At 30.4% G+C, this 27,991-nt stretch overlaps 1 protein-coding gene across 3 annotated transcripts; it reads right to left on the minus strand.

Annotated features, from left to right (window-relative positions):
- Window positions 1-723: 723 nt before the first annotated feature.
- Window positions 724-27,868, minus strand: LOC129951361 (unconventional myosin-Ia). 3 transcript variants are annotated; one of them, XM_056063468.1, is made up of 8 exons: window positions 26,797-27,865; window positions 15,242-15,561; window positions 5,016-5,121; window positions 4,611-4,894; window positions 3,774-4,481; window positions 1,853-3,416; window positions 1,626-1,798; window positions 724-1,514 (listed from the first exon to the last, which is right to left on the minus strand). In XM_056063468.1, exons 1-8 carry the CDS (start codon window positions 26,885-26,887, stop codon window positions 1,233-1,235), a joined length of 3,528 nt encoding a protein of 1,175 aa, XP_055919443.1. In that variant the 5' UTR covers window positions 26,888-27,865; the 3' UTR covers window positions 724-1,232. The 3 variants fall into 3 exon arrangements, with proteins under 3 accessions (XP_055919443.1, XP_055919444.1, XP_055919442.1); XM_056063469.1 differs by having other exon boundaries at window positions 1,626-1,780; window positions 26,797-27,864; XM_056063467.1 differs by having other exon boundaries at window positions 1,626-3,416; window positions 26,797-27,868.
- Between the last annotated feature and the right edge of the window lie 123 nt (window positions 27,869-27,991).

Raw genomic sequence — 27,991 nt, forward strand, 5'->3', positions numbered from 1 at the left:
TTCTAGGTGACAAATTTTTTTCCTCGTTTTTTTTTTTGATTTATAAAAAAATCAATTAGGTAATTGGATGTTTTTTTCATAAAATAAATTTGTTTTGCATTACTTTACAATATATTATATAAAATTTAATTCAGGTCTCTAGCGTTTTTGGTTCATGAGATATTTAGGGCTAACCAAAATGTTTCTTAAACTGCTATGGTAAAAAAACCACTCAACCAATTTTCTTGAGAGCCCTTTCTGCAGTCGATATCTCTTCTGGTTCCTGAGCTATGCACGAAGAAAAAAACGTCGCGAACGTACGGACACACTCACGCACAGAAATCTTTCTTAAAATCTTTTATTTCGACTCTAGGGACCTTGGAACGTCGAGAAATGTCAAAATTTTTAATTTGACAAATCGGACCCATTACAATAACTTCCTATGGGAACTTAATAATTCAGTGAAATGGTGAAGATTACACGTACAAAACTTCATTAAGGAGTCTCAAGCGATTAACACTGTACATAATTCTAACAAAGATCAACTTGTTCCTATTTAGAACTAAAACGCCATCAATTCGATGTAGATCAGTTTATAGGTTATCGATTAAATTTATCAATTTCTTGACATTATTTTTATTTGTCACATGTTCAAGTTCAATGTCGCGATATCTTGTACTTTCTCTTATTAAATTCGAGTTGAGTAAGCCACATTATATAAGGTAAGCGGCTTAGTTTGTTTTTCATAACAAAAGAAAAAACATCTTTTTCACTCATTAATATTGCAATAGTTTTATTCGTAGCAAACTTTAAAGTTCATCCTAGGAACTAATACACAAAATAAAACTTGTTGGTGGGGAAATACTGACATTCTTACATTAATTATTATTTTAAAAGTTCTGTATTTAAACATTGGCACTGGAGCGTATAATTTTTCTTAATTCTTAGCTCAATCTTTTCTCCACCAAAAAAAATAAAATAATAATAATAAACACAAAAATTAAATGCTTTTTTTATACAGTAATAAAAAGTAATAAAATATAAGAAAATTATTACAATTATTGAACAAAAATGATTACAAGTTCGTAGAAACCTTAACAGAAGAAAATAGAAAATTCAATTATATTAGATAATATTCATATAGGTAGTAAATTTTAACCTTTAAAATAAATTATTTACAGTCTTGAAAATTTGTTTTTAATCCAAAAGAGCACATAATGTGGTTCAATGAATATAATCCTTAAGCTTAATCTCTATATTTTCACACAGGAGCCTGCTGTGCCATTTTTTACAAGCTCCATATACTGAAAGGGAACATGGAAGCTTTGCCCATTGTGTTCGACAATTAAATGCCCACGACAAGAAGATGCACCAACCACCGTAACAGTGTCTCCTTTTTTTAGCTGCTCAGATGGGGGATTAGTAACTGAGTCCTCGGGGAAATTCATTTTCATCAATCTATTCTGTGGATAGCCCAGCTTTGAATTTCCTGTTACGGTATATGGACGTGATGGCGGAACTGGTGGTGGACGCTCCTATGGGAAACCATAATATTTATTAAAGGGGCAATGTAAACTCATAGATACATATTATCTATGCGTATACCATAGATGATAGTGACCATCAGTATAAAAAAATATACTTACTAAATCTAATCCGAAGAGACTACACGTTTGTTGTATAATCTTCGAGTCACATTTTTCATTTGGGTCTGGTGGTGGGGTACCTGCTATTGGCTGTGGTCGTGGCCTTGTTGTCGTCGCTTGAAGATTTGTGTTTCCTTTGGATGACACTCTTTGTGCTAGAAACGAAGTAAACGCTAAACAAAATAATAAAATTGCACAAGAATTGTAGTGAAGATTTTCATGCTTACCACCATTCGATCCTTTTAAATTTTTAGTCGAATACATAAGCATGTCTCTTGGTTTTTTAATACTCCCGATTTTCTTGCGGAACTGCCATCCTCGCCAAATGCTTTGAATCATAGTTGCGCTTTTTGTACGAATTTCAGATCTCAAATTCTCTAAATGCTGTCGAATACCTTCGCTAAGGAATATGTGTCTCTTGCCAGGTGCCCAGGACAACGTCACAGAGCCATCGACTTCGGGTGGATTTTCCATTGCGTATTGTAGTATGAGGTTACAATCCTCTAAAACCTTTTCCTCGCAACGCCTGAACAGACGGAACGGGGCCAACATTCGGTATCTGGCATTGAATTGTTTGAAACGCATTCGATGTGGGAATCCTGAAGCCATTAAATTGACCGTTTCAAGGACTTGCAATGCTCGGACTTGCTTAACGATAACCAACCGTTCAAAACGTCCGGCTGCTTCCGATGAATTACTTCGTATACAACGTACAAAATGTGGTCGAGCATGTACAAGAGTGCGAAGCAAATTATCAAGACGTGTGTGGAAGTCTTGTGTCAATGTGGAAACTGGCTCATCGCCGTTTAAAAGGTCTGTGTGTGAAGTGGGAGAGATGCGAAAACTCAAGCCGCGAGGAACACTTTGTAAGGCATATAACGCCTTAAGCTCGGATCCGAATAGATGAGTGGCAAACCCAAAATTGCAAGAATGTTTATAAAATACAGCAACTAGATCATCGGGTACTACGTCTCGGTTTGTGTCCAAAAATTCAGTTGCATCATACTCGACTTTCCCAGCAAAGTGTCGAATTGTAAATAAACGTGGATCATGTGGTTCAGCATGTTTCGTCTCCAGACGTGTGGAGTTTCTGTGCTGTACTTTAATTTTTGCCACGTAGCTTTCGGCTGTTCCACGAACCGAACATTCTGCATCGAGCATACTCAAAAGTCCAGTCCTTAGAGAGGATATTAAGTCAATACATGGAACATTGTCAACATAGTCCACAATTGTATCGCATATAATTCCTTCGTCCCGGCAAGATTCTACCGACGATTTGAATATATGGGTATTGTAGAAATGTTGCATGGTCTCGGCGCATAAGTTGATGCAAAGGTGTTCCAGTTGAGCATGTGGCGATGGCTCTTCAAATCCAAACATGTCCAGTATCCCTATGAATCCATCAGTGGCATGACGGACTGCATTATTCAAAGCTGTCATGGATTTGGAACCCGAATTTCCACCAATGGTTGATGTGTGCTGGCTAGCTACATCAGCTTGATTGTGCACCGATTCATTTGAATCGGAACTTAGTGTTCCCAATGTTGAGCCCAATCGCTTGAGACTGTTTGCTCTTCTGACAATTGTTGCGACTGTACGACAGTACAGAGCTTTTGCCAAGCAATCTCTTGTCATGTTGGACATGTTTGCATCACAAACGGATTTAACTAGTTGTCCTCTTGCATTATGAGTTCGGGTTGTGAGTCCGCGGAAAAGTGCTGCTGGTGGTACTCCAAGCAAGTTTGCCACTGAATTAAGTTCTGATTCACCTTTGACGTCAACTTCTAGCCCCTGAAAGACATTTAATAAAAAAAATAGTTAAGGTAAATTGAAGTAGGTACCTACATGGAAAAATTAAAATGTTAGGACACCTTTAGCCTGGAATTCTTACTTAAGAAGCAAATTTCCAGAATTTTAAGAACTTGAAAAATAATTATAGTTTTCGATATAAGGTACTTGCAAGGAAGCATTTGAAAAATACTGCCAAGTATTTAATTTAAAGTGCACAGTACCAGAGAACTAAAGCTTAAACATTTTTAAAAAGTCCTTGCATTAACATTTTTAGACATTCTTAGTTTTGAAAAGTAAATGAAAAAACACAATTTTGAAAACATTTTTAAATCGAAACAAATTTCACGATTTTCTTACCTGACCATCAATAAATTGAACATTTCCTAAAAGCAATACTGCGGCCAAAACTCTTACAACATCCAAAAACGGTATTCCCAAAATTCCGAGACATGCTTTCCATGCTTGAAATCTACTAGAATCTTCCTGTTCTCTCTGCACTATGTCACCATGTTGAAGATATCTTAGATTTGCTGGGGAATAACCTTCAAGGTTTAACTTAGACCTCTCATCTCTATTGAGCCCTGCCAACATTTGATAAAATATGTGATAGTTCTTCTCATTCCTCAGTGGCCTTATAACTCGTGTTTGATCCAAAAAGTAACAGTGTATTTTGGTTCTGTACAATGCTCCATCTGTAACTTGCACCTCAATGAATTGGCCAATGCGGCTAGATTCTGAATTTGTAGTCGTTTTAGCTGAGCCCAGCGAACGAAGAACTGTGAATGCAGCTGCCAAATGTTTGAACGCATCTGTTTCGGGACCACCACCAGCAACTGCAAATAATTGTCGCAAAAGTAACATAGAACAATGAGTTTTTCCAGCACCAGAAGTCCCAGATAGTATTATTGCTTGAGGGTATCCAGTTTCAGCTTGCTGTCGAACAGCTTCTTGGACGATTTTCTTAAGCTGCGGCGCTAATGGAAGTGATCGGGTGGACGACAGTGTCAGAGGATTTCCAACATCAAGGTAGGGATTGATCGACAACAAAATCGGTCCAACATTGGTCTGAAAACATTTTGTTTGAAAAAATAAAAACGAATTGTTTAATAAAGTCTCCCAAGAAAACAAAAAGTGTTTTTTTAAAAAATATAACGAAAGAAAACATTTTGAAGAAGGCAACAAAATCATACTTACGAAATATAGATTTTCATTGAACCTAGCTTGAAGTGTTCGCATAACAGCATCTTCTGTTAAAGGACCTGCCAAGTGTATTAGATCTTTCATTTCGTTCGGCTCCTTTTGCTGTCCATTCCTTGAGATGTTGGAATTCAAAAAATATTTGTTTATGCCATTGCAAGGATTTATGTTCTTCTGTACAACAGGAATAAACGGTGAGTTGAATAGTCCTGGGCCCGCTGCCGTCGTCGTCGCTGTGGGTCGTGTTGGCTGCTGCGGCTCGTTGAAGGGTTGTTGATTGGCTGAAAAACATATTCATTTCATTTATGAAATGCCTCTACCTGTTTTTATTATATCGTTTGTGACTTTCGATCAAAAAGTCTTTTGTTGCACTTAGAGGAGTTTACTAAGTAACGAAATTACCTGTTAATTGATCATTTATGTGCTGCGGAAGTGGAAGTGGAATCGATGTGTTTCGTGGCACCACACTTGCCGATTGTTGTAAGCACGAGTTTAAAGTATGCTGATTCTTGAAAGAAAATCGATAATGTTGACATTTATTAGATTTAACAGTATCATATATCACTTAATTAAAGATTTCTGATTTAAGTATTAAGTATAACTTATTTAAACAAAAGCGAAAATGTTGGTATACGTCAAAGCTTACATCTAAATCTTAAAAGAAATATTATAAGTATTTTATTTTCTAATCCAGAAGTACTTAAAATTAGTTTTTGAGAGAAATCTAAGATTTTACTATAGTAAATTAAATTGAAACTTGGTGGTATTTCTTAGTATCCGAAGGTAGGCATAATTAATCTTAATTAAATTATATAAATGGATTTTACGATTTCATCAGACACTTGCGTTGTTTCATACGTAGTACGAAATAAGCATTGTCGGCTTTGATAAAAATTATAATTGTAAAAATAAAAAAAATACAGTTTTTTTTTATCATACAATTTTAAGTTAAAAGCTTTGTTGTGTCTTAATCCGTATTTTATTTAATTAATATTGGTATGTATTTAAAAATCTTGACTTGATAAAAAACTTCTAAGATGAAATTCCAATTAAAATTTCGGCTGCGAAAAGCTCAAATTGAAAAAAAATCGTTTAGCAATTAAATACAGGGTCCGCAAAATAACTTTTTTTTTTGTAAATGTTAAAAAAAAACATCGAGTGTAGCTTCGGCTTCTTCTCTAATCGTTGTTTCTAGCATTTTGCGGAAGGATAAAACTAAATATCTGTCAAATCATACATGCGCTAAGTGTTACCATTCAAGAAATTAGCACGAGTTGAAAAATAAAACGTTAGATGGCGGACCCTGTATAATTATTATCTGTCCAAGATAGCTCAAGCTAATCGAGAGACTTCAAATGTCAAACAGTCTGTGTTTCTGTGTCTCAAATTAGACTTAGCTAACATAATAAATTCAGATCCTTTGGTTGATCTTCGTAATTTGCAGTTATCTGTTGACCATGTCTTACAAGTACTTATATCTCTATGTCTGTGTTTTTCTATTTCACCAGACAATATTGCACCAATTCTTCAAAAAACTTGTGCTAATATACTTGCTACACCACTTTGTATAATATTTAACTTTAAGTAATGGTGAGTTTTTAGATAAATGGAAATACTCTATAATAACTCCCCTAAAAGTTCGATTGAAAATTACAGACCAATTGCAAAACTGCAGTTAATTCCTAAGGTTTTTGAAACTGTAGTAAAAAACAATTTGTATAATCTTCCTTACAATAACATTTCAGTTTACCAACATGGTTTCTTAAAAGATAGAGCCACTAGCACAAATTTATCAATATTTTAAAATTTGTTGTCTATCACAGATGGAAATGCGTTCCCAAATCGACACTATTTATACTGATTTTTCAAATGCTTTCGACCGCGTTCAACATAGTGTTTTCTTAAAAAACTAAAGATATATGGATTTCACTCTCAGCTCCTAATATGGATAAAAAGCTATTTAGTAGGTAAAAAACATTTGAAAATATTCAGTTCCATACATAAACTGAACGATGCGAAAAAAGTTCAAATTGATTTGAATTATTTAATTAAATGGTGTAATATTAATTAGCTATATTTTAACAATAAGTAATGTAGCGTTGTGACATTTTCTAGAAATCACAGTACATTTTATTATAATTATAAACTTGAAAACGACATTTTACAAAGACTTGATAGCCATAAGGATCTATTCGTGATCTTCGATTCTAATATGAATTTGTCAAATCACATAGACAATGCGATCTCAAAAACAAACTCTATGCTAGGGTTTGTTTTACGAGATTCAAAAGATTTCGAAGACCCCTATACATTACAGCTCTATATTCTAGTCCCGTGTTACTACATTTAGAATATTGTACTGTTATATGGAGCCCCTTTACCGGGTCTAGCATTCGTCGTATGGAAAAAATTCAAAAAAGGTTCACAAAGTTTGCCTTACGAAAAATATTTGGTTATTCAAATGTTCTATCTTATGATACGTGGTGTATCATCTTGCGCGGAGAAGAAAATAAAACTCAATACTTTTTGCTTTTGATGTCTTTACAAACTGATATTGACTGTTGACTGTTATTTATGTGCCTTTAAGAAACTTGCGCCCTCGTGACTGGATTTTTTAAATGTTCCTTACCACAGTACTAAGTGCTAAGTATAATCCTATCACAAGAGCTTGTATGGATTTTAATGAATATTATTTTGCATTTGATTTTAATATTAAGAGAAATGTTTTGAAACATAAATTAGTAAATTTGTTATAGTGCTATAAGTAAATTATGTATTTTAATTGTATGTTATGAATAAATACATAAATATGTTAATTGTATGTTATTCTCCTTATTTACTAATGATGCTGAAAATCGTATCGCAAGAGGTATATTATGATATCTGGTGTTGATATTAAGTTCCTCCTTTACGCAGACTAGCACCCTTCCATTTCAGATAACCCATTAACTCTTTATAGCTACAAATCAATAAGTTGCAAATGTGATAGTTGGGATCTCAAAATAAATAGTTTGAAGTCTAAAAGTATGGTTTTCAGATCATGCAACAGATCTATAGGTTATCGTCAGAACTGGACTCTTAAAGACGACATTATCGAATTACCTTAGAACACCCCTCATTTTTCCATCCATATATGTAGCCTGGCTTCCCTTATATTTTTCTAAGAAACGTAAATATAATGCGGATTATACTCGTATTATCAAGGTACTAAGTCGATCAGACCTTAGTTTTCAAAAATGTTCAAGATACATTGAGAGTGATTTCAAAATGAGTGAGAGTGGTTACAGCTCAGTCAAAAACTAGTGTCATCTTTCTTGAATGACTTCCCGATCATATTGCGAACCGATACTATCGAAGAATTGAAAATATCTTTCAATAACTGCATATATCACATGACACAGAGGTTATATCCGAATTGTATTAAAATAGTTTATCTTTCAAACAATTATTTAAGAGATAAGTTTTCAGTTTCAGAAAAAAAACTCAAACTGCAGATTTTTTTCGTTTTAGTTTAACTAAAAGCCCTTTTTCAATATTTTACATTTTTGTTTTGACTAAACTAATTATAAATGCATCTTTAATTTGTACAACAAAAAGTTTTTAACATTGATTTATTTTCTCTTTTACTAAACTAAAAGTCACAAATTGTATATTATAAATGTCTTAGGTAAAAAAGAACTCGTTCAATTTGAACTAAATTGTAAAATTATCTTTCGCCTTGTATTTTAATTTTAAATTATATTTTTTGTATGACAGATGGCATATTGCCATGCTTTTTGTGATATTTTCCTAAAATACTTTATTGTAAAATACGAATTGAAAAATAAAAAACGGATTGAATTCAATTGAATTGAATAATTATAATTCACTCATATTATATCATATTTATGATTTAATTTAATTTAAAAACAAAATAAATTATTTAAAGTTCTCCGAAGATTCCGGAAGTACTGCTAAAAACTTCTTTGTTTCCACCGCACTTGCAGACTTAAAAATGATTAAGTTTGATAGCACTTTCTAAAATGCAAATGGTGAAGAACTGGATAGTTCAGCTCCATATAAGAATATGCTACCTACTCCATGTGCAATTTTTGCAGGCCATAATGCATTTTTTGTAAAACCAACTCCTCTACACAGGCTTTTCTTCACAAATTTTGACTCGACTCCAATCCGACCGGATTCGAGTCGAATCAAGCTCATTTCAACTCGATTCAGGAAGGTATACAAAGAATTTAGGCGATCTTCAAGCTCGCTTCAGCACTACATGTTTTTGTTGTAGTCTACGAACAAACCCCTTCCTTAAACCAATTGTTAAATTAACTTTTTTATAGAATCTCAATTTCCAGATGTTTTCTTAACATTTATTATTTAAAATTGTCCATTTTATTAGTTTAAGTTTTGTTTGCTAAATTAATTTTAACATTTGATTTTCACAAAACTTTCTTCTATTTGTGTGTTTTTTTTTTATTATTATTCTGACAGATCTTATTTTAGTTGTACCAATGTTTAAATACAAAAATCTGGTTACTGTCGATGCGTTTTTTTGAGAATTTTCTACTATATTATTTTTAGAATGCCAACAAAAATTTATTTTAAAACTATTTTTTTTACCTAAGAGTAACTTAGTTTAGCAATTATTAAAATGCATCATTAAACATATGAATTAATTGCTTTTAAATACATAAATATGTATAACATAATTAGAAAACTAATTATGTTACTTTTCTAAAGCCAAATAAATGGTGATGACTAAATTATATTCAGCAATATTTGGCAATAAATTCAAATGTGGATCGTTTACATATGTAGATACCACCGTTCTTAAAAATATGCAAATTATTTCACTGAAATACTACCCCAATCATGATAATTTAAACATTTCAATGCAAATTTTATATTGACATCCGAATAATAATAATTAATGATTTCTCTTGTTGAATGTTTTAAATTTAAGATAGATATGAATGAATTATATGATATGAAGCTATTACTGAACAATAGAGAATATAGTTTTTCCTAAGTTTTTGGTTTTTTAAGCTGTCAGAAGCTTAAGTGTGTCCTACTCCATCATGGACAGCAACTTTAACCTAACCTAACCTAAACTGTCAGAAGATGAACTGAAGAGTATCTTTTAACAACTGATATTGAAGACTGACTTCACTAACTGCTTACAAATTGACCCTTAAAGATTCTAATACTCAAATCTCATAATTATTGATTGAAATTCTTTTATGTATAAGATATATATGTATCTTCTTACAGTTTGCATATTAATTATGCGCTTAAGTTAATCTATACAACTGATTAAAATATATATATTCACAAAAGAGAATTGATACCTACGGATGAAACTATAATAAAACAATTTCGACCAAAATAATTATTCAAACTATTTTTACTAAATATCTTTTAGATGTATATTTATCTATCAAATCCTATAAATTCCCATTCCAAAAACAACAACAACAAAACACAGAAACAGGAGAAATGAAGATGAAGCACTTAAGAAGCAAATACTTTAATATAACATATAAAAGAATTTATTTCCTAATAAAACGAAATTAAAATCACATATGTTTATGTGTGTGTGTTTGTACAAACAATACATTTAAGTAGATATACATGTCTACACATACGTACATACATTACATATGTATATAAACAGATAAAATTACTTTATTATATTCAACGATAAGTTTTCTAAACACGCTACCCTTATTCATTTTGAAGACAAAAGCATTGTCACTATTAGAGAGAAAATCTTAGATTGTTATTTTCAATACGAGGAAGATTCAACAATATGGTATATTATAGTCAGTGAATTTAATAAAGTCAATATTAAAGGTTATCCTACACAAACAAAAAAATATTTCGTATAGACCTACTTTTAATATATAACGTATAACAAATCAAAATAATCAATTCTCTCTATTTCAAGACATGTATAATTTGAAAATTTTAATGTATTCCTTTTGATTGATAAAAAAGCTTTAAGTTAAAAATTTTAGTAAATGTTTCGATAAATTTAAGATTTTACATAATTCTTTTTTTTGCAAAAATAATTTAAAAATTTCCTTAAAAAGTACAACAAAAATATCACACCATCAAAAATTCATAGCCCTTTTGGAAGACCCTATTATTGAGGGCTATAGAATTATTATTAACAGTCAGATAGATAGATAGATATTCTTTATTATTTATTCTGTGTTTACAATTTTGATATTTACATTGTTATAACATCTGAATAAATGTTAAAGACATAACATGGACTGTCGTCTGGGGGGCATTCTTATTTATATATTGAGATTAGGTAATGTTACATATTAGAACATAATTATTATTATTTTTTTTTATTTTCATTTCAAATGACTATAAGAACCAAATTGTAATGATATCAAAACTTTTAGATTGGTTAAATCAAAATAGACTAATTTTTTTTATTTTACGAACTTTAAGTTTAGTCAAAACAAATTTTAGGACTTTTAGATTATTTAAATAAAAATATTTTACGTAATTTTATTGAATTCAATTGAATTTAATCGAAATTAAAACAAAATAAGGGAGGAATTTAATATAATTAAAACATTTTAAAAGGACTTTTAGATTAGTCAAATCAAAACAAAAATTTATTCGGTAAACTGATTCTTATGCCTGTTATTGGTTTGAATAAAAAATTCTCATCGATGATTCGGACTCTGTATTTTATCGCTTCTTTGTAGAAATCATAAAGGCGCATCCAGTTTGCACCATTCAGATAGTTCATAACCTCTTCAACTTGCAGAAAGCTTTTTTTAAAGTGAACACGTCTTATCTCTGTCAGCATTGGACAAGCGACTACGAAGTGTAATACATCCTCTCTCTCATGCAGATTACAGAGGGTACAAAGATCGATAACCTCGTTACGATGGGGCCTTAAGTTTAGTCTGATCAGTTCTCCTCTTATCTTAAATAATAGTTTCTGTAGTTGAGATTAAACACGCACTTTGAATAATATTGCCATTCCGTTGATGAGTGAGCTTTTTTAATATGCGCATACCTTTCATTCTCATCAGTGACGGATATTACTTGTGAAAGCATCTTCTTTAATTGAACCGCATTCAGACTCCAATTGAGGTTCAAGCCACCGTCCGAATCGCATACTCCATTATCTTTCTCGGTAGCCTATGCTCCTCCATATTTAGTACTCTCACAATGTAAACAAAACATATATTTTGGGGAGCTTATCGGCAGAAAGAATATTATCCTCAACTAGCTCATACTTGTGTACTCCCCATACCTGCCCACCATAAGACAGGATAGCTTGGGCCGTAGCATTAAACACTCTATATTTAAAGTTAGTCGCTATTTGCTTATTATTATAGATTCTTTTCCAATTTGCACATTTTGCCGATTTAACCTTATTTAGTTTGCTTTTGAGATGTTTTTCTAATTTTAAATTGAAAGTGAATTCCGTTTCTGTTAATAAAAGTATCTGTAGAACAATGACAAGCTTGAAACAGTGTGGAGGTGTTCGAGTGATGCTATTGCTTCGGTTTTAGTTCTATCGCCTATAATTTTCAAAGCTCTCTTGTGGATCCTGTCCAAAATAATTTAACTTATTTTAATGGCACCTGTCCAAATATGAGAGTTATATTCGAGTTTTGGACGAATGAAGGCTTTGTAAATTACAGCCATATCAGAAGGGGTACAACATTTCTTCCACCGTCGCGTCGGAGAAATCCTAAGTATCTAGCAGCATTTTTGGCAATATCGAAAATGTGATCATTCCATAAGAGGTGAACTGTGATACACATACCGAGTATTGAAAGTTTATTAGTTTCCTGGATGAAAGTGTCACTCATGGATAGCGGCATCGAGGGTGGGCTACGCTTTAACGACAGAAGACAGCATTGAGTTTTTGAAGCATTAAATTTTACACGGTTTCTGACTCCCCATTGGACAATCCTGTCAAGATCAGAATTGAATGTGCTTATCATACGCTGTCGTTGAAGGTCCACATCTCAAGGACAAGGATGCGCACCTAGAAACGAATATGAAAAGCTGAGAGTACTGTCGTCAGCGAAACAGTTTAATGGATTAGCTGTGACAGAAAAAAGATCGTGTATGAGAATAAGAAAGAATAAGAAAGAGTCGAGATGAAATGGAGCCCTGGGAAACACCAGCACACTGCACAGCATTTATTTTATGAATTTCAGAATTGAAACTATCCAATACAACTTGTATTGGGCCAAACTCTATTAAATGCCTTTGAAATATGAAGGGCAATAATCTTACTTTGTCCAAAACGATGTAAAGATTTGTCCCACTGTTCTGTGAGATAAACCATGAGATCAGCAGTGGACCTATTGCTACGAAAGCCATACAGCCGGTCATTAGGATGCTTTCGTTCTTCAAGATATTTCTTAAGCTGATAATTAATCAGCGTTTTCATGACCTTGGAAAGAAGGGAGGTGAGTGCAATTGGACGATAGTAATAGGGGGAGAAGGATTCGCCTTTTTGAGGGACAGGCTGTACAAATGCTATTTTCCATCGGCTCGGAGACCTGTAGAGTAGGAAAGATGAAAAAGCTTACGCAGTGGTTTTGCAAGAACACCTCTTCAGAACAATTGGGGGAATACTATCCGGGACAGCGGGTTTGTGTATGTCAAGGTCTTTCAGTACTCTTGCAAATGTACGAGTGCGAAAGAAGATTTGTCCCATAAAATCAAGTAGCATCAAATTAACAGCAAATTGTGCTGCAAGCAAATTGGCTTTATCAATCGAGCTTACATAATTAGTGTCATTGTGGACGAGCGTTGGAACCGAGAATGGCGTGATGCTTCGTACGTTTTTTATAAATGACCAAACATTTTTACTACCTTTCGGACATTGTAGTATTTTTGCCTTAATTTGTGGTCATTCAAAAATTTGGTTCGTTGAATATGAGCTTAACAGGTCTTTCTAGCTTGTTTGAACTTATTCCGGTTTTCTTCAGTGGGGTTGGCTTTATAAATCCAAAAAACTTACATCTCTGAACCTAATAACCTTTTTAGAGCACTAATCAAACCATGAGTTATCTTTAGGTTTGCTAACTTTTACCCTATTCAAATGGTTTTGAACACCTTTAGGCGAGCTTCAGAAAAAGAGAGAGGAGTGGAAAGGAGATGACGGTGTACATTGGTTTTAAATTCTTAAACATTGCAATGACATGGAAAGATAGAGAGATAAGGCATTCCACATTCACGTAGTACAGCGAAAGAAAGATTATCTGTAATTCACAATACGATCGAAGTTTAACTCAAGGGTAAACTGATGGGCATTCCCGGAAGCACCAGTATTACGGTTGAACTGTTAAATTGGATGAATGCAACTGGATAATTCAATGAAAAGTAGAACCAAGCTGGTAATGTTATGGACCAGACGCCATTTTTACAAAAACTTTGTTTAAAAGTCTCAGGTAAGTCATTATATAAAAACTATATGTATACAGACAATTTTTTATTAAAATGGACTTGGCTATTATCAGCTTAATAGTTGGCCGATTCAGGCAGCATTAGAGACTTCATTTGCAGTTAACCAAATTATTTGAATGAAAAATAGTGCCAAGGGAGCTAGTTAATTTTTCTGATGTCATTAATTTCTTAGAACTTAAGAACTTTACCTGACTAGCAAAAAGTACTTACAACATTATTTAAAAAAAAAAAAACCTTGCACAGGTTACAAGCCGATCATATGACAAGGAATCCTTTTGCATTAATCTTTGATGTATTTAATTGCAGAGTTATGAAGTTCTTTAGTCGAATTAAACATGATCAACTGACATTTTAACATAAGTAGACTTGACTTGATAGATTTGTCTTGACTAACTTTCCAGATCAGTAGTACCCGTAGCGTGATGGTAAGTGCTTTGGACTGTCATGCAACGGGTCTTGGGTTCAATCCCTGCCACCTAACTTTTTTCACGGATACTGCCTCTTGCGAGGAACTGACAAATCCTCCAAGAGTAATAATTCTTGTCATGAAAAGTGCTTTCTCAAATTAGCCGTTGGGATTGGGCATATAAACTGTAGGTCCCTTACATGTTTGACAACATTACTCGCACACAGGATTGGTTGAGAGTTGTAAGTCGCTAGGCCCTGGTTCTTCATGGACTGTTGCGCCACCTAATTTATCTATTTATTTAACTTGCCAGACAACTTACCAATAAAGTTGCCTTAATTGTAAGGCAATTTTTTTTAAAGTTGGCTAATCAAATACTAGAAACTTTCCTTACGTTCATGTTCCTAATATGACTGATTTGACACTATTGTTAGAACGTTTGAACGAAGTAATACTTATTCATATTTATAAACTTTCTTAAACTATTGCTGAAGCAGAAACAAGTTGAACTGAATTTTGAAGTCAAGTAACCAAATGAATCATAAAAAGTATCTTGGTTATGGATAGTAGAGAAAAAAAACAAAGACCATGAATACGCCCCTTATAGTAAATGAAATAAATGATCGTCGTATATTTTTATAACAACATTTAACTAAAACTCCAACTTTCTTAATTACATAACATTATCCATTTCTTGAATAGGTAACAATTTAAAAGGCACAACACATGCAAATTATTATTAAATATTAAGCATATCATTATAATTTACCTTATTATTAACAGTCAGCTTTGGAGGAGTACTATTAGACGGTGAACGATGTAGATTGCCTCCTGCTATAATTCCACTTTGTACTGAAGTTTGTGCATTGATGATGTTTGTCGGCTGACTAGATTTTATACATTTATGGTTATTTGTGGATACCACGCTGCTGTTGTCTGCATTTGGATTAGTTACGTTAACAGTGTTGTTATTTGCAACTGACGTTTGTGTTTGTCCTACGTGCAAACGATTACGAAGAGTGACTAACTCTGTGCTAAGACACTTTAAACGCTGTTGTAAGTGGACAGCTTCGTTTGAAGATGATGCATCTGTAACAAACACACAACAAGTTAAAATTAAAAGTTATAGAAAAAGAAAAAAAAAAAACAAAAAAAAAACTGACCAAAGTTGTTCTGTTCGAACGTTTAAGGGATTTTAAAGTTTCTTAAATAAATTATATACACATATATTTTAACATCTAAAGAATTGGACTCTTGTGAAAAAATATCATTGAAAGTCTTAAATAAAAATAATAATACTTTAAAATCAATTTTTCAAAGAAAAATCCAAAAGAACATAACTCATTTTCGATCCCAATATTTTATATGTTTTATAAGAATAAAACGAATATTAATTTAAAGCTAATTTTAAAATAAATAATAAATACATAAAAAAGCTAAAATATTGGCAGGTATCAAGAAGCCTTTTTGCTATCGGGATGATATTTTTAACTTAAGTGAGAAACATGGAACAAGTCATTATTATAATGAACGGTTTATTATTTGAAGAAAATGTTCATTATGAATTATTGTGTGTCGGAAAAAATGTTCATTATTTTATAAATTGCTCATTATTTGTTCATTATTTATGACTTTTTTCTTTAAGGGCAGCCTAACTATGAACACCATTAAATGTTTAATGAAAACGTACCCTTACATCATAATTGGTAGTCTTTCTATACATCCTTCATACGGGGGAAGTTAAACTAATACTCTCACACTTGCGCACAGGATGACTTTCACCACTGAAAATTAATTATACCATTGAGTTTTACTGACCATGATAATGGTAAAAATAACTTTCAGTAAATGTTAATGAAACTCACCTTTTTTGCATTTAGACTAGTTATGACATTTTCCAAAAGTAATTTAAAGAGTGCACTCCGACTGTTGGAATTATTGCATTGTTGAAAAATCCTGCACTCCAAAAATAAATGAAAAGCAAGGATTAAACTCTTTGCTGGGACAAAGTGGAGTTAAGTTTAATGTCTTATATTATGAAAAAGAGAAGCAATATTTCATTTAATGACACTGATGTTTTCAACTAGTTTCATGTGTAAAGAATAATGTTTCTTTAGAAAAAATTGTTGAATGGAAGGAGGGCCAAATAAGTGCTGGAGATAGGTGGGTCGAAATATTCAAGTTTTTTAATCAAAAATGATACAGTATGAAAACATTTTAAAACTCGTAGAGATTTGTTCATGCCTTCCTGGGTCTAATGCCCCTACAGAGAGAGTTTTATTAATTTTTAAAAATGTATGGACAAACGAAAAAAACAATATGAAAATTGAAACAATCACGTCTATTTCAATTTGAAAATGCAATCATGAATTAAATTGCACCGAATTTAAGAATTGTTCAAAAGGAAAGCCAGAAATAATTTAAAAAAATATTCTTCCGAAAAGTACCTATTTTAACAATATTAATATATTGTAATTCGAGGGACTTAAAGATTCTGTGTTATTTTTATGTTTGTTTTGTTGATTATCGATGAAAGTTCTATTTTGGTTTATTTTAAAAATATACCTAATTATACTATATTTATCACCTGTACCCAATTATACTATATATATTAATTATATTATATTATATTATATTATATTATATTATATTATATTATATTATATTATATTATATTATATTATATTATATTATATTATATTATATTATATTATATTATATTATATTATATTATATTATATTATATTATATTATATTATATTATATTATATTATATTATATTATATTATATTATATTATATTATATTATATTATATTATATTATATTATATTATATTATATTATATTATATTATATTATATTATATTATATTATATTATATTATATTATATTATATTATATTATATTATATTATATTATATTATATTATATTATATTATATTATATTATATTATATTATATTATATTATATTATATTATATTATATTATATTATATTATATTATATTATATTATATTATATTATATTATATTATATTATATTATATTATATTATATTATATTATATTATATTATATTATATTATATTATATTATATTATATTATATTATATTATATTATATTATATTATATTATATTATATTATATTATATTATATTATATTATATTATATTATATTATATTATATTATATTATATTATATTATATTATATTATATTATATTATATTATATTATATTATATTATATTATATTATATTATATTATATTATATTATATTATATTATATTATATTATATTATATTATATTATATTATATTATATTATATTATATTATATTATATTATATTATATTATATTATATTATATTATATTATATTATATTATATTATATTATATTATATTATATTATATTATATTATATTATATTATATTATATTATATTATATTATATTATATTATATTATATTATATTATATTATATTATATTATATTATATTATATTATATTATATTATATTATATTATATTATATTATATTATATTATATTATATTATATTATATTATATTATATTATATTATATTATATTATATTATATTATATTATATTATATTATATTATATTATATTATATTATATTTATTTACTTTTACTCAATGAAATATAAAAAAATTGAAAACTGGTCAACATTTTTCATTTTTTGGGTACTGTTCAATATTTTGTCCCGGCAAATATGGTCACCGTAATTGTAGAGTACTGCAATAAGAGTGGAGACTTCACATCTCACATGCAACTTGTTAGTACGACAGAGATTGTTAATGCCACGAAGAGTCTCGTGAAGTTTATTCTCGAAAAGCTATATTGTAGGAAAATTTAAAAGATCTAAAATTTCCCTTAATTCAACTCGTAAAAGTATACAAAATATAGATATCGGTTATGAAAATAAATAGTGCATTTTTAAAGCAACAGAAAGATTAACTACATTCTTTAAAAAAATGAATGGTAGTCGCCAACAAAAGCTATGCTTTGATTAATAGAAAAATCAAGCTCAGTACTAATGTATGGAAGAAAAAATGAGAAATTTCAATTGCACTAAAATTTTAAAACAAACTATAAAAGCTTTCGGAAATTATAGAATTAGACAACAAGAAAATTAAACCTATTTTTAATAAAAATAACATGTTTATTTAAAAATTGACTTCATTACTTGAATTTTAAGCACCATTTGATGTATCATATCTTATTTAATTTCAATATTCAATAACTTTTACAATAGGTGACGTTTCCACTGCTTGTGGTTTTTACTTGTGAACTATATGGCAAATTTTGCAATCGTAAAAAAATTAGAACTCGATTTTTGAATCAAACATGATACGATGGTAGAGAAGTCGAAAAAAGTGGGTCCCGATTCCGACTGTCTGTGCAATGGCGGATCCAGGGGGGGGTCATAGGGGTCATAACCCCCCCCCCTGGGAGATAATTTGTTTGCTTTTTCGCAGGAATACAGTCCAAACAATTGTATTGATTGAAATTAAGATTTTCAGCCGATTAGTGTAAGGCTTTTTTTTCATTTTATTAATACGAAAAATAACAGCAGTCCCCACATAAATGTTTTGGTTCAAGATGTGATTTTTCTAAAACTTTCTCTTAATTATGTGTTCATAATTTGGCTTCTTTCTTCAACAAAAACATATTTTAGTATTGCTCCAGGAAGGCACCAAGGCAAATTTTGATTTTAAGTTTTCTCAAGAACTAATGGAACGATTTCAAAATTCTTCTCTTTCTGTGCAAGCTCTTTTCAATGATCAAATTGATGATGATTTTTTATGGTAATTTTTTTTTATTTTTAATAAAATACTAATTTTGTTTACAACACTCGATATTTCAGAAAGGGGACAACATTTTTGACGAAATTTGTATGTAAAATGTACATATATTTATAAGCTCTGTATTTAGTCCTTATATCAAAAATATTTTAAGACAAAATTTAGAATGATTTTCGAAAAAAATAGGTTAATCTAGATTTTTTGACAGATAAAATGGCTTTTAAATTTTTGAGAAAAAATTATGTTGCAGGTACATTTTTAAATCCTAAAATATAGGAAATATTTTTAAACAGACTTTTTGGGAGAAATTATCAAGTTCTAGCGACCCAGTCGTGCGTTTCATTTCTTTCAAAATTGGTTTTCTGATTCAAAAGATTTAAAAAAATTAAATAAATATACTTTTGAAGTGAATTTTCTTTGGATGCTCTAGAACTGCGATTCAAACACGAATTTCAATAATACAAATGTCCTAAAAAAATCAAGTGAAACTTTTGTTAAATTAATGGCTAAGTGGAAAACATAATAAACGTTTCATATCTGTTGATATAAAAGCTTTGAAACGTGTTATTTGTGAGTACTACTAAACTTTTCTTCCCAACTTATTTGTTTACTTACCTTACTTTGTTTTAATCTAATTTTTTAGAGAAATTATGTACTTAAATGCAGCTATTTCCTTGAATTCAAGAATCAAACCTTTTTGTCTCTACAATTTTTAAGTTTTGTTGACTCCTTTATAAGATCGAAATATGAACAATCAGATTGATAACGAAAATAATAAGAGACTCCCGCAAATTGATTAAAAAAAAACTACATCAAAAAAAGCCAGACATTTTTACATATCAGATCATCTCGCATTTTCTGGATTTTTAAATTTTTGCAGCGTTCTTTGCATTAATAGAAATGAAAACAAGAAAAGTGTGTTTTGTTTTTGAAAAAAAAGCTTTGTTTCAAAACAATTTCCTACATTTCTGCGCGAAATGCACCAAAAACCCTCTAAGCTATTGTATTTTAGCTCTTAAATATGGTATATTTAAAATCCAAATTAAATAGTAAGACCATATCTTGCTGGACAACAGTGTTCTAAATAATTTGATAACTAAAGTTGGCATTTTAGCAATTATTAAATTTTGTTATCATCCTTTACAAAACATTAAAGAACATTTTTTTCATGAGTAAAAACTCATCCAAGTGTGTGACCCCCCCCTGATGAAAAGTCTGGATCCGCCCTCGTGTCTGTGGGCCATTCAGCCAGCATTGGGTCGAATGACTTAAAATTTAGAAACAACCAATTGGCATTTTGTATTTTTGATTTTTAAACGTAGATTAAACAATTTTTGAAATTCGATATCCTCAAAATAGGTTATCATTTTTGTACAAAATTAACGTAAAACGTATATTAATGAGCTCTAAAAACTGCAAACTAAAAATAATTTAAAAATAAAATTAAAAAAAAAAAATATTTATAAAAAATGAATTTAAAAAAAACCGATCTAACATTTCTCAAATGCAAATTTTGAAAATAAAGAGTTTTGTGACAAATCAAATGGCAAATTTTCTAGTTTTGCATGTTTTCAGTTTCAAAAATAATAAATTATAATTAATTCAATTTTAAACCAAGAAGTCACTTTCGATACAAAAGGTAAGATTCAATTCTATTTTTTATTTTTTAGCATTCGGTTTCTGTTATGCTTTATAATATATAATTATAAAGCATTTAGGAAATTTAAGGTGAATTCGAATTTTGAATTTGTTTTAAAAACTGATTTTAAATAAAAGTTAATTTTTGTACTGAAAATAAAAATAGAGGGTTGCATATGCTTAGAAACCCCCAAATAGTAATCCTTTCACCAGTTTTCTTCTTTTATGACTGCAAAGAATATGTAAAGGCTTTTTCTTAACTACTTAAGACAAATTTCTCAGTCTATCATGTAGACTCCGACTAACTACAATAGTTAGTTAAAGACTTCATAAAGTAACTATACCTGATACTTTAATAAATTATTTAAATCTGATTTCACATTTAATGTGATAGGTAAAAAGATCATGCTTAAAAGCAACCACAGTCTCTTGTATTTTGTTTGTAAAAATAAAACAGAAAAAACATAAAATAGACTTTGACTTCCCCAGGAAACAAAAGTTATTTTAATTAATTTTGTTTTCATGCATAAATTATTAAAAGAAAAAAATTATAAAAAAAAAAACTAGGGAAAAAAGCCAAAAGTCTTAGACATTCATGAAATCAATAGAGTCGTGTATTTACCTAGGTATTAATCTCCTAGGTGGACATAAACATATTTTTCATTCCTCTGTTAAAAATTTCAAGTTTTAAGCAAAGGGAAAATAGAGCTTGCTGTTCAAATAGCCTTTATCTTTATCGCATCCGTGACACATATTTCGTAATATATGATTTGGAAAAAGATGTTCCTTGTGTGACATAATTGTTCTCCTAAATCCATTCAACCCGGTGTCTATTTCGTTTAAGATTGTTTGAATGATAATGTGAATGTCGTATGACATATATGTACATATCTATTATACTGATTTAAAATATGGGCAGGGTAGAAGTTGTGTTTTGTCCTAATCTACATTCTTCAAATAAATTAAGTCAAATCTTTCTATAAAATGACCTTTGTTAAGTTAATAATTAATCAGCTATGGGTGCTTACTATGATTTGACATCTTTTTTGATATGTGTTCTTATACCTATTAGACAAAATCTAGACTTATTATATTGTCCATTAATTTGAACCCCTAAAAAGTACTTTATTTAGAAATACTTTTTATTAATAGTTATAAACATACGTCATTTTGCATGTGTGTACACAATACACACTTCACATAAACATTATGACTTCAAGATCTTGTCAATTTTTTACTTGAGACAAATAGGACCTATATGGCAAGTTTTGCATTCGTAAAAATTGACAAACTAGAAATTTTAATCAAATATGACATTACCCTGGTAGAGAAGTCGAAAAAAAAAGAATCTAATGTTCTAAAAAACGAACCGAAAGTTTTTTTGTAAATCTCGCAAAATGTTTTTTTTTTTTAATTTGGTTTCTTTCAATATAGAAAATTACGCCAAAAATGTCGTTATATACATACTAAAAATGTTTGTAAACTCAATTTAAAACAAATTATATGTATGTAAAAATTAATTGAACAAAAAACTGCTCTAACGTTTTTCAACCTAAAATGAAAAAATAAGGATTTTTTGAAAACAAACTTTTTTTGCAGGTACATTTTTAAAACTTAAAATACAGGAAATATTTTTAAACAGATTATTTGGATACATGAGCAATTTCGTACCACCAGGCTCAGATTAATAGGGGGCTAGGGGGGAAGGGCTGCAGCCCCGGGCCCTTGGAAACGGGGGCCCATCCCATTAAGAAATATAAACTGTACAATCTAATAAACCCCAAAAGTTAAAAACAAAATTAGTTGACCCCACAAAATCCAAACTCGAAAGCTATATACCCCAAAAACGTTAAACCTATATAGCCCAACTCACTTGAAAATGCCTTTATGGCGGTATTCTGGAACTAGATTTAAACATGATGTTGTTTTTGATTGAATATTTAAAAAATACACAGGATCATTTTTTACAAATTGAAATGAATTCAAAAGCCTTGAGCAAAGAGGTTAATCAAGAATTTTCGGATTTCAACATAAGAAAAATTACAAACATATTGAACGACGGAAAAAAAGAAATACAAACGCTCTATTTTTTATTTGCGATTGTAAAATGAATACATTTAATTTTTGAAAACTTTAAAAAGAGACCCTGATGAATAATTAGCACTGGGTATCGAACATTTTTAATCTTATTGGTGGTTGGAGTACTTGGAGCATTGTCTCTGAGAGCGTGAATCCAGCGCCCCGGGTTATTGAGTTGGCTCGCTTGGGGTTTAGGACACTTTGGGTTATTGGATTGGCTCGCTTGGGGTTTAGGACGCTCTGGGTTATGAGGGGTTGGCTTGCTTGGGTTTTAAAGCTTTTTAGGGGGCCTCAAATTTTAAATATCCCATTTTTTTTAATCCGGGGTTGCGTACCACCCAGTCGTGCATTTTATTTTCAATTCTTTTGATTTTTTGTTGTAAAAGAACTTGTCCTATTTTATCAAATAGAGAAGTGTCAGAAAAAACTGTTGTCGGAATTAAACAAGTATCGTAAACCTCACAAATTCAAATGAATATTAAAAAATGTTTGACTGACAGCTTCGTCATTCAATGTTTATTTTATACGGGTCTATTTCCATATTGAGTTTGGATTTGCCAAACCCTAAACATTCTTTATGTATGTCAAGGAGCATCCAGTCTAATTTTTGGTGGTCCAAATCATATATTCTTGTACTTGTCGGTGGAAGATTAGATAGCTTGTCAAAATCTTAATGTCATTTTTTTGTATTTATTACTAGTACCCTAATTAATTTCTACCCTCTATTTTTAAAGCGCTTGAGCGTATGAAAAAGAGTCAACAATTGAAATAACTAGATCTTATAGCTTTGGTAATAATCTAACCATATTTTAATAATAAACACTTACGTAAACATTCATCCCTATTATAGTATTCGCCTAATGAGTTTAAGAACCAGTTTTAATTCCAAACTTTTGCTATTATCAAATCCGACGATAGAATTTTATTCAACTTATCTGGAAGTGCACACTGTAGTACTCCGTAATATGATTTCTATCAATCTGTCATTCGAATTTCAATATTTATTTAAAGCATTATTGAAGTATTTTCGATTTTCCTAAATTTCACAGTTTTAAAAAAATCCACATTTTTTTGGATACTTCTTTTGTTCTTGCATGCTCTCGATTCAAGCCCCATACAATTGTGCCTCATTTCTTAAGTTGAATAAATCGAACCAGATATACAGTGGTGGACACGAAAAGAGTACAAGTATTTTTCTACTTTCAATTCTTGCAAGTAACCTTATGTATATGGTAATAAAAATGTGTAAATGAATGAAAAGTAAAATACCGTTTTGCGAAAAATTTTGTTTTTAGCTGAACATTAATTTAGCCCCTTTTGCAATCAAAGAGTGTATTTTTAATTTTTGTGTGTTTTTTTTTTAAGAAAATAATAATTTTTGAGGTAATTAAATATTCCTAAAAAAAATGTAAAAAAAATGAATTAGTCGTGGCAAAAGGAAATGGTGCTCAAAGAAAAGGAAGAGAATGATGATCTTGATAGTGAAGTCAAAAGGGTGGACGGTAACATATATTTCTAAGTTGTTAAAATGCTCCAGGAAGTTTGGAGTGATTGAAAATGTTAAACAAAACCCCCGGGAAAGAAAGACAACTACAAATGAAGATAGAATTATTTATAGGTTATTGACCAAGGATCCGTTTAAGACGTCTAGTGCCATTCGAAGCGAACTTTCAACGAACTATGGAGTAAATGTTTCCTCAAGGGCCATAAAACGCCGATTAAATGAAAACAATCTACGTGGGTGTGTATCTCAGAGAAAACCGCTTGTATCAAAAAAAAATCTGAAATCTAGGTTACAGTTTGCCAAAGCTGTAGATAAACCAATTAGTTTTTGGAAAAACATGTTCTGGAGCGATGAATTCAAATTCTGCGGTTCGGATCCGATGGGAACAAATTTGTATGGCGTCCAAAAAACAGGAAATATGATCCAAGGTACACCATTAATACGGTGAAACACGGTGGAGGCAACGTTATGGTCTGGGCTGCTTTTTCATGGCACGGCGTTGGCCCCATCGTAAAAATTGACACCAAAATGGACCAGAACGTTTACAGAGATATCTTGTTGGATCATATGATACCCTACGCAGAAGAATTCGTCGTTATTTTGGCGCTTCATGCACGACAACGACCCTAAACACACTTCAAAGTTAGTGAAGTGTGCCTTAGATGTGAATAAAATCGACGTTTTGAAGTGGCCAGCACAATCATCCGAGCTTAACCCGATCGAGAATTTGCGGAATAATGTTGAACATCACATTGAGCAAAAAAACCAACCAATTAAACACAATTGTGGCAGGAGTTTCAAAATGGTTGGTATGCAATTCCAAAGTCACTATGTGAGGCTTTGGATGAAAGTTTGCCAAGAAGAATTGCTTCTGTACTGCAAAATAAAGGATTCCCTACCAAATACTAAGAAAAGCTTCGAATTGATAACGGTAAATTCGTGTCCAGGCGAAAAATTGATGTTTCTACATTCCATACTTTTTTCTTCTTACAGATGTTAAACATGTTTGATGAAGTACTATGAAAACATAGTGATATGTATGTGTAATGTAAATAAAATATAACTAATTGCATAATAAGGAAACAAATCGAAAATTAAATGGTTTTTATTTTCTTTAAAAAGTATGCTAAATTCTAGTCCACCACTGTACGTTGTATAGTTGTATTAGAATCCTCTACTTTCGATTCCCGAAATTCATATTTTTTTCTAATAAATTTGTTTCGGAGTTTGTACGTAAATCAGATTTTAAATAAATATAAAAAAGTAGTCATTTATTTAAATTTTATTTCAAAATTTGAAAAACTTAAAACCGTTATATGTAACTAGTTTTGCATTAGATCTAATTTTGTAGAAAGTCATTAACATAGCTGTAAGCTAAGTTAAAAATTAACGAAACCTAACCATACCATAATACCTACTTTTCATCCATTTTTTTTTTCAACTGGACTTGAGGCTTCTCAAATGCTTCAAAACTGTCAAAACGAACGCTTAAAACAATTTCCAGGGATAGTCATGTTTTTTTTTTTAAATATTACATGTGCAATACCAGCTACAGATTTGAACTTCGTAATAAAGTACAACAAAAAAAGAAAGGTACTTTTAACTTCACATCGAACTTTGACCATAAAATAAAACTACACGTACAAATGAACATTTTTGGTATTTCAAAGTGCAAGTGCTGAAAAAAAAAGTTTGAAACTAAGTCCAAAAACCAGTTTATCTTGATAAAGCCATCACCCACAGCACTAAAACGAACCTTAGCCACAAAGTCGTCATCATGTTTCTGCAACCCAATAAATATAAAATACAGGTAAAATGGTTAGGTTCTCAAAGAAGTAAAGAAAAGATAGGTAGGTAGTTAAGGTATACAACTAAGGCCAGTTCAGATTATTGTAACCTCCCAGACCTCATTATTTTATTTTGAGGGAAAATTCCAAAGATTGCTCTCAAAAGTCGAGCCAAATTTTGTTTTGCATTGCTGTTCCATCATCATGCAAGAAGCATCATTGGTGGTTCAAAAATATACACACATATTTTTTTGTATCAACTGCTTTGGAGTTTGCATGAACATTCCTGCGATCTTGATTATAACTTATCTTAAACTCACATGACTAAAATAATTAAAAAAAATACATAATAATTAACTTCTACTGGTTCTTTATTTATTTTTAATGGCGGAAAAATAATCCAGAAAGCATTAAAACATAAATGATATGCAGAGGTACACAAAACTTTGTAATTCACCAAAAACTATGGCTACAAAAACATTGACCTACCTACCTTGTAACTTTTTCTCCGTCTCCCAAAACTTTTGCAATTCCGTAAAGTATTTGTCCAGGATGAAAACTTTTGAAAGGCCTAATGTGGCCATCGTTTACATTAGTATCTATGGTAATCTTGTTATGTATCGACAATATTATGCAGAATCATTCGAAATTAAACCCCAAGAGTTAAACCTTCTCGAGATTTCACAAAACAACGATTATTAGATTTAGATACAAAATTAGAATGGTTTTAATTTTTTTTCTTTTAATTAGAAAAAGAAACACAAAAATATATTGTTCGTTGGAATCTTATTTGAATTCACGTTTCACACACGAATCACAAAAACAGCAAACGATTTCCCTGTAATGTAATTTTAAGATGCCAATCCAATCCAAAATATTACTAGCTCACGCGAACAAAAATTTGGTAAATATCCAAACAATTCTTTTTTTCTTGTATCACAACAAAACCATGTTAAGACTTTTTCAAATATATTTGGCTCTTTCCTTCTCGCGTCGAAGCACCTCGCTTTGTGTCTACACTTTAAAACAAAAATTTCATGCTATCAAGAAAACCTGTATTGTGTTATAAGTACACATAGTATTGAATTAATCATTGCATTAAATTATGTTTAATCCGAATATCTATTGGATTTAAAAGCAAACTTTTGAACATAATTGCATTCTCACTGCACTATTTGCTTAGATTTAGTAGATTTTCCGTTAGAACTCTTAAACATTTCAAAAGGAAATTTAATTTTCACTTCACTACACAAACCCGACCTCTGCCATCGTTTCGTTTTAACAAACTTAAGTAAGCAAGGTTCCTTTAAAACTGAATAACTCAATTCGTGCATCTAACAAAAGGTTCCAGAAATCCAGATACAAACAAGTTGATCTTTTTTTGTTTTTTTTTTCTTTTTGTTTTTGATGTTTAGTGGAGGGGAAGGCAGCACCACGATCACGAAAGACAGTACTGTGCAAATGACTTTCACAAATCGATTTTGTATTAATTCTTACAAGATGAAAATTGATTTTGAATATAAATTGAAATAATTTGTACAAATATATTTGGTTAGAAATGAATGCATGTTGAACCAGTTATTATTGATAATGTTTTAGGCTCAACTTTTCTTTACCGCAGCACGAATTTCGACTCGCGTTTTTTTTATTTGATAGATAATTGCAAATAAATAATAACTATAGCAATT

This window comes from Eupeodes corollae, chromosome 3 (genome assembly GCF_945859685.1).
Source record: "Eupeodes corollae chromosome 3, idEupCoro1.1, whole genome shotgun sequence".
Lineage (NCBI taxonomy): Eukaryota > Metazoa > Arthropoda > Insecta > Diptera > Syrphidae > Eupeodes > Eupeodes corollae.

Excerpts from the sequence above, each read along its gene's own strand:
- LOC129951361 (XM_056063467.1), bottom strand. The coding sequence starts at position 26,887 with ATGGCCACATTAGGCCTTTCAAAAGTTTTCATCCTGGACAAATACTTT. Across the intron at positions 4,895-5,015 it reads CATAAATGATCAATTAACAG|CCAATCAACAACCCTTCAAC; the intron begins GTAATTTCGTTA and ends TATGTTTTTCAG. Across the intron at positions 4,482-4,610 it reads TCAATGAAAATCTATATTTC|ACCAATGTTGGACCGATTTT; the intron begins GTAAGTATGATT and ends AAATGTTTTCAG.